Genomic DNA, 8,127 nt, shown 5'->3' with positions numbered 1-8,127 from the left:
CTGCCTCCAGAGGAGTGTATTACGAAGGAGGATTTAGGCTTATCCGGTTAACATCAGGATTAACCCTGGGTTTTCTGTACAACAAAGGAGTTTTACTTCTCACTGGGATATGTCACCATGGTAACTGCTACAAACATAACCTGCTCTGGAGCAGGTTAGAGATCAATAAATCACGTGCTACTGATCAGTCAGTTCTCTGGAAAGCAGTGTCACCACTGAAGATCGCTCAGGCCTCCGCATGGGGAGTAAGAGGGTCTAAAATGGTTTAATAGTATCTAAGGGTCTTTGTTTTTCCCCACTGAGCAAAGAATAAACATAAATCCTTATGTGAAACTTTCCCTCCCACCCTCAGCCTCAAACACCACCAAGGCTGCAGCTAAAAGAAAAGAAAAACTACTTCTCTTACAACCACATGAGCAATAATGTAAAGGAATCCTTGGTTATAATCCATAAGGTTCCGGAGCTGTGATATAGATATTTATGTTCTATTTTTATTTTATTACAACGACTTATAAACCGAATAATAAATGTGCAGATGTGAAAACATTTCTCTCTGCTCAAATCTCCAATGTTTGTTTCACATCTCAGCATTGGCTATCACTCAGGTTCAAATTGTATAGCCCAAATAGGCACTTATAGTTGTGCAGCATTATCAAACCCCCTGTGTTCTATGGTCTCAGAGTCAAATCCCAGTCAGCTCCCTTGGCAGCGTAAATCTGTCACAGAGTGTTATTTTCAGTTTACTACGACTGTTCTTACCTGTGAATATTCAATATATCATTAAGGGAAAGTTTAGAAGCTTAGAATATCAAGCAAGAATTGTAAAATTGAAAAAAACTGTGTCACATTTCTAAATCTTAAGCCAGTTATTACTAGCATTTAGTATTTAAGCACAAGATCAACAAAATTAGCTCCTTACAACACATATGTCAAGTATTCAGGGCCCCAGTATTAATAATAGATATACACAATCACAAAACTGGTACATTGTAAAACTGGAAAAAAGCAAAAAACAGTCCCTGCGGTTTACTCTTGTGATTCAATGGTGGAAACCAGAAAAAAATAAACAACCATGCCCATAAAAGGACTCATTACAATGGTTGTGCAAAAAGATTATAGAGGTAACCTTTTGTGTGATTTCACAGTGTACTAATCTGAAAACCACAGGTGCAACACCTCAGAGCACACTGGGTCCATTTAGTTGGTTCCACTTTTCATTTCCATCATGAAGTAAAAATAACAACCTTCTGTTTTAACCACAGGTGTTTTTAATAATACCGGTACTTTGATTTAATACCAAAATATTTTGTTTGCTGTCATGATGATTTACAAAAGTGAAACAAATTCAAAGTTTATAATAAGTACGAAGGAACAAACACAAAATACTGTTTTGTGTGTGCACTCATTCACTTTCAGTGCTAAATGCGCAACACTTTTCCTCTCACACACATCACTGATTTGTCTGCAGCCCCTGTGTTACTTTAAGTCTGTATTATGTGTTTAACATTGTCATATTTTTCTTATGGTTTTGTTTTAGTTTTAAATTCCTTTCTAAAGTCAGCCACTCTACTGCCAGTACATTTATCTATATCATATCTGTGACTGGTCAGTTGCTGCCAGCAACACTGCTTTCATGTGAACATGCAGTAGAAACCCTGGATTAACTTATCAAGTTGATAACCAGCTACATGTGACTGCTTATCCTGATTGCTGATAATAGGATAAGTGAGTCCAGATAATAGAAAGATACCTTGGGTATGCTGAACTCACTTTGTTCATGCAGGCCTCAGGTTTAATTTTAAGTACAATCATAAGGACTAATCACAAAGTTCCAATACCAAACAATAAAATCAAACCACCAAACTTATAAAGTTCTTCCCTTCAAGGCAATCTCATTGGACAGTGTTGTTTTTCCACTGCAGCTGTTTATAGATCGCTCTGTTCCATTCACACTGCCTGCACTGTCAAAGCAGTGACTCCTTAACTTGCATTCATTTTAAATAAGAGGACAAAGTCACAGGAAGGCAAATCTGGAGAGCACAGATGCTGGCAGGCAAAGATTATGTTGGCATGTCCAACAAAGCACTTCAGCTTTTTCAGTGCATGGCATAAGTGATGGCATGATGGCGGTACCCATTGAATAACCCCCCTTAGACATCTTAGGATGTTACAGTGTCCTTACCTGACACCCTGCACTCTTTTACTGGTTGCTGTTGTTTTAAAGCAATATGGTCATAAAACTCAAGTTCTCTTTCTTGGAAAAAGCCGGGGCAAGTTTGTATTTAATGAATCTTATTGCTCTTGACTTGGGTATAAAGTTTTAACCACAATAATAGAGGCAACATGATCTTTTTCCTTATGAGAAAATGTTATGCACACATGCCTGACCGGGGCATGTCAGCCAGAATGAGGAAATGGCTGGAAACAACATGTTTGTTGACACTGATGTCTGGCACTATATGTTCACTACTCACAAAATATAGGGTTTAATTTGGTGTAAAATAGTATAGGAATTCCTATCATACACTGAAAAGTCTCCGTCTGAACCAGTGGCCAGAAGTGCACACAGTCGTTGGAGGCGGCATAAATTTAAAAGTCATGCACTGACAAGGTAGTGTTATTTCAATTTATGGGGCATCCACGGGGTCAGTGAGTAAAGCCACAAACATAGCTGTATATTTTCACCACCAGGGACAAGTCCTGCTGCTGCAGAAGGAAAGGAAATTACCCCTGTTTTTTGGACTCCTCGGTCGATTAATGAGGGCTATTGGTTGGAACATCTGGAAAGGATTTAACTGTTTCTCATCATCTGCTTGGCTGGGAAGCTTGGTTTGTATTCAGAAAAGCACGGCAATACCCACATCACATCAGCTGAGAATCAAAGAGGTTTGGGGGGGGGGGGCTTTAAGAACATGCAATTACTCAATAGAGCTATTAATGTTTAATGAGTCAACACCGACCATGAGAAAACACATTATACATACAATGGGGAGCACAATCCCCCAGTGGTCAACTAGAGACCATTCTTCAACAGAACAAATCAGGCAGCTGTGAATTTTGACCACAACACTCCAAGCTTTGCATTTAGACAGCAGCTTATTGACTAATTCATTTTGATGGCTTTAATTTGTAGTTTTCTGAAACTTTCTTTTGTCAATCAGCAGGAATAGACTGAATAATACAAACACTTTTCCCCCTGTAATTATATTTCAAAATAATGGTTTCAAAATAAACCATTGTATGGTTTAAATACTTGATTACTAGAAACAAAATAAGAAAAACACGGCAAATCCCTGGGAATCAAAATGCACTTAAAATTCTCCTAACATAAACACATCTGTCGAAGTCCAGCTGTTTTCACCTGTTGTGAAGAGTGCCCAGGGACACATTCACAACTGGAAACTCTGCTCAGCAGTGAAGCTGTTCACCCTCACATTTCCTCGCTGGGGGCCAGTTGGTTAATTTGCGTGTCTGCTGAAATCTAGGCTAAATCGGAACATATGGAAGGAGATAATAACAAAAAAAAAAAATCCCATGGAACTTTACAATGTGCAAACCAAATTACCAACAGGGGAGAGCAGAAGATAAACACTCTCTCATTCTTGGAACATTCTTTCTAATCTTCACTGAAAACATTCACGACTATCTTGAATTAGATCTAAACGAGTTAGTTTCAGCAGATAAGCTTTCATATCAGTTGCAACATGTTTTCAGGCTACTTCAGACCATACCCAAATACACCTGACTTTGATTAAAGTTTAAAGCTAAGCCTTGCACACTTCCATGCAACAACAGATCAAGTTGTTTGTGACTGGGGAAATATGATGTAATGCTGTTGTAAAATGAAGGTGGTGATAATGTGCCAACAACAAACAGACCTTGCTCCCGACATTTTAGAGAAATCAGGTCCCAGTGAGTCTGCATGCTTCAATTAACCTGAGTAATGTCTCATCCAGCTCACAAAGTCATGACTTTTTTGTATGTTTATTTAGGACCACTTACATTTATTTTGGTATGCATGTCTCTCTTCTTGTTGCTGATACTCCATTTCCTGCCCTTCTGCTTTTCCTGCCCTTGCATCTGCTCACTCGTCCTGATATGCTTCTCATGTCTCATTACCGTTCCCCTTCTAATGTAAGCAGGTTTGCTCAGACTCCAGTCAGATCAGATTATTAATTTCCCTGAAAACACACCTTTAGGACAGAGTGGTTATTTGCAAGTGATCAGATTGGATTTCTGTGTCCAGACCTCACAAACCTAATTACAGAGACTTCAGTAAATATGTCTGAGGCCTTGACTGTGAAACAAAATCCAGGTTGCCAGATCCTGCTTTGGCTGATGTTAACAACCTAAATTGTAAGTTATTTAGAAGGCTTGCATCTGATTTTCTTAACTTGAGGCAGGTTTGTGACATCATAGTCACTGTTGGTTTGTGTTTATGCTATTGTCTTGGTCTTTATGCTTTTTATAGGACACATCTAATAAATAGATTTGCCATATTCACTATTGATTCCATCTGCTGTTATCCAAACACAACAAAACCTTACTATTTATTTATTTTTAAAGATTCCTGTGGTTTGTAGCAGACACACATTGTTGTGCTGCTTTCCTTTCTTTCTTCCCTGCATGTGGTGGCTGGGTGTGATAGCTATGTTGATGTTCTAATGTAGCTAGATGATGGCACATGTGACTGTGCAGGATGGTAACACCCAAGTAAGTCTTCTGTCTTTTATTTTTTTCTAATGGCATGTGTGAAATCAGGATTTTTTTTTTTTTTTTTATCATTCAGTGATTGTATTTGCTTTTATAATGATGTGATGAATAAATCGACCTAACCTGACTGCTGTCATATATATCTATGCCATAATACAGCAAATCAGGATTAGGATATTTTTATAAAGTCAAAATCCATTTGACTGAGATATCCAGCCTTGATGTGCACCACTTTCATTACTTCTCCTTGGTTACATAATTGTAAGTTCTTCTATTCCAAGGTGACGGCTGCCATTGCCCTTCACCGAGCATGCTGCAGTAAGAACTTCTCAGTTCTCATCAGATAATCAAAAAATAGCCTCAGGGGTTAAAATGGGATTTAGCCTTTGAGGATTCCTAGGATTGCAGCATGGGTAAAAGAATTATATAAAAGTAAGTCACGTAGTAAATTGTTCTGTGATTAGCTGACCTTTGTTGTTACTCTGATATTCAGCTCTCTTTGTGGATTTGTCCAACTGAATTCATCAGATTTGCTTATTATCTGAAGCAGTCAGAATGTTGTTCAGGACTACTCTTTAACTAGTCTTGGAAAAATGTCTCTGGTAACATTTTTGTTCTGGTGTCTGCATACAATACTATTTCCTGTTGTTTAACTAAATGCTTCCAGTGAACACAGATCGCTGTGCTAATTAAGTGCATATGAATGTTCCTTGAGACAATATGGCAAACATTTGCTGTGGTTTTATTTTCAAAGTAAAACTGCTACATTTCTGTGTTAGATTTATTATATTACAGTTTTTCTCAAATGCTTAAACACAAAAGCCAATCCTCTTAACCAAATGACCAGTTGTCTAAACACATTTACTAAATCTAGCCATCATTTACCAATATCATAAACACATGTCACATGAAGACACAATTCACAGAACACAATCCTCCGTTGTCATAAATCTAAACACATCTTTCCTTGCTAAAACACAAGTTGCAAAAGAACTCTGTTCATATTCTCAAATGAAAGCTCATGTGATGCAACATGCTTGCCACAGTCAGCAATATTTGAATACAATGAACACACCTGGCGTCATTCATTACACACAACAACTCAAAATTGAAGACACCTGTTGCTAATGCTGTGACCACATGTATAAAAGCAAGTTCAGAGTGCACAGTATGCTGAAGATTCCAAACAAACACAATGGATGAAGGCAGAGTCAGGGGAAGAGGAATTCGATGCAGAGGAGGGAGAAGAGCTGGCCCTGGAAGAAGAGGAGCAGGCCAACGAGGAAGAGGAGTTCAAATGAACTCGAGGCGACTTTTGTTGTGATTTGGCGCTATATAAATAAAATTGAATTGAATTGAATTGAAATGAGAGGAGGAAGAGGAGCAGGCCAACGAGGAAGAGGCCAACATGGGAGAAGAGAAGGTCCAGGAGGGAGAGCAAGACAACCTCGCACCATCATTACGGAAGAGATGCAAGTAACAGTCATTGACCATGTCATTGTCCATGGCATGATAATGGCTGAAGCAGGACTAAGAGTCCGCCCAAACCTGAGGAGGTTCACCGTGGCCACCATTATCAGGGCATTCAGACAACACAACAGGTATTGTACTCGATTGCTTTCTTTGTCACAATACAGTTTTACAAACCTGTGAAAGTAGTCTACTGGTTTCAAATCAGTTGTGACTGTATTGTAACACATGTCAGTTGACAACACATGTTTCTTTCTTTAGAGTTGAAAGAATGCCACATAGAGGTGGGAGGGTTGCCATATTTGCAGCGGCACAAGAAACCCTCATTGTGGATATGGTTCGTGGGAACAACCTCATCAGACTCCGGGCGATCAGAGACAAAGTCATTGCCGATAATGTCAACTTTGAGAGCATTGACGATGTCAGCTTGGCCACAATAGACCGAGTTCTCCGGCGCAAAAAGATGCGGATGAAACAGGTCTATAGGGTTCCCTTTGAGCGCAACTCTGTGCGACACAAAGACCTACGTTACGAGTATGTGCGAGTAAGTATACATCCATGTTCACAGTACAGTTAGTGGACATACTGTGTTGCTCAGTGGCCTACATTACTTCTGGACAATACTGTGCTACCTGATTGACTGTTGTTCTGAACACCTGTGCACTTTCACATTTTCACAGAGGATATTACAGTTGGACGCGATGGCCAGACTTCATGAGTACCTCTTCCTGGATGAGGCTGGTTTCAACCTGCAGAAACGAAGGCAAAGAGGCCGTAACATCATTGGCCAAAGAGCCATCACTGAGGTCCCTGGCCAACGGGGGGGGTAATATTACCCTTTGTCCGGCCATGGGTTCGGAGGGGCTTGTCCACCGGCATGCTGTCCTTGGGTCTTACAACACCCAACGTCTCCTCACCTTCCTAGAGGAGCTAAAAGACATCCTCCTGGGCCGCCAACAACTTCTCATCGTGGAGATGGATGGCTTACAACCATACACAAGAGAGAACCTCCTAAGGGCAATGGAGCTGGCCTGTGTTGACATCCCAGCGGAGGCCTTCCAAGGATGGATTCACCATTCCAGGGCGTTTTTCCCGCGGTGCCTGGCAAGAGACAATATAGCCTGCGATGTGGATGAGGTGATGTGGCCCGATGCAGCTCAGCGACATGATGCCGCACAGTGATTGTGGTGTGTGTGTGGTGTGAATAACGTAAATAAAAAAAACTTCACACCCTGATCATGTTTTCAGGAGTACTGTTGTGTGCAGTAGATTCTGTTTTTGCATTGAGTTGTGTTACAGTAGTGTACGTACATGCAGGATTTTCTATAGATTTATACTCTTCATATGAAACTCACAAATCCAAATGCCTAATCCTCTGCAGAGATCTACGACGATCCGTTACTGTATGGTTTCTAAAAATATGCACTGGCAGTTATGAAACAAAGAACCTTCTCACAAATTGAGCATTGTGTTTTCAATTGTTTTGCTGTAGTGTGTAATGATGTGTATAGTGTTTACATTTTTGAAAGCTTCAAGCTGCTCTTTTGGTGTGAAAGTTTTGCAGTGGGAAGGTGTGGTTGTGTTTATGTAGCTTTAGAAAAGGGTGTTGTGTTTAGACATTGGGGAACATGGTGAAAACATTTGTGAAATGTGTTTTAGCATTTGAGAAAAACTGTAAATAGCTTTTGCCTTGTCTCCCCTGTTTGAATGGAACATTAGCTTTAGATCCCAACAGCAACTGTTTTGAAATTATTAAAGCTCAACTTTTGATTATTTCCCTCACGACTGTTCAGTTTCACTACTTAAAATACCTTCATATATCAAAGCTGCTTACAAGTAATCACTAGTATTTAATGGTGAGTGCACAGATCTGGAAAAAAAAAGCTTTCCCCCTTTCTCTTGTTTAGTTGATAATGTCACTGAGTACATGTTACACCGAAGTCA

General features: G+C 39.8%; 1 protein-coding gene across 1 annotated transcript; it reads left to right on the top strand.

The window, feature by feature from the left end:
* The first annotated feature begins 6,385 nt into the window (after positions 1 to 6,385).
* LOC146382949 (uncharacterized) lies at positions 6,386 to 7,365 on the top strand. The gene is made up of 3 exons (XM_084936761.1): positions 6,386 to 6,727; positions 6,864 to 6,989; positions 7,111 to 7,365. Exons 1-3 carry the CDS (start codon positions 6,455 to 6,457, stop codon positions 7,363 to 7,365), a joined length of 654 nt encoding a protein of 217 aa, XP_084792887.1. The 5' UTR covers positions 6,386 to 6,454.
* The last annotated feature ends 762 nt before the right edge of the window (positions 7,366 to 8,127 follow it).

The sequence above is a fragment of the Perissodus microlepis genome, chromosome 7 (genome assembly GCF_051167445.1).
Source record: "Perissodus microlepis isolate ML-2025 ecotype Zambia chromosome 7, ASM5116744v1, whole genome shotgun sequence".
NCBI lineage: Eukaryota > Metazoa > Chordata > Actinopteri > Cichliformes > Cichlidae > Perissodus > Perissodus microlepis.
The sequence above is the reverse complement of the archived record's forward strand: the minus strand, read 5'-3'. Positions and strand labels throughout refer to the sequence as shown.

Coding starts and splice junctions, on each gene's coding strand:
- LOC146382949 (XM_084936761.1), top strand. CDS start 6,455: ATGCCACATAGAGGTGGGAGGGTTGCCATATTTGCAGCGGCACAAGAA. Junction 6,728..6,863: donor TACGTTACGAGTATGTGCGA/GTAAGTATACAT, acceptor ACATTTTCACAG/AGGATATTACAGTTGGACGC. Junction 6,990..7,110: donor GCCAAAGAGCCATCACTGAG/GTCCCTGGCCAA, acceptor ACCTTCCTAGAG/GAGCTAAAAGACATCCTCCT.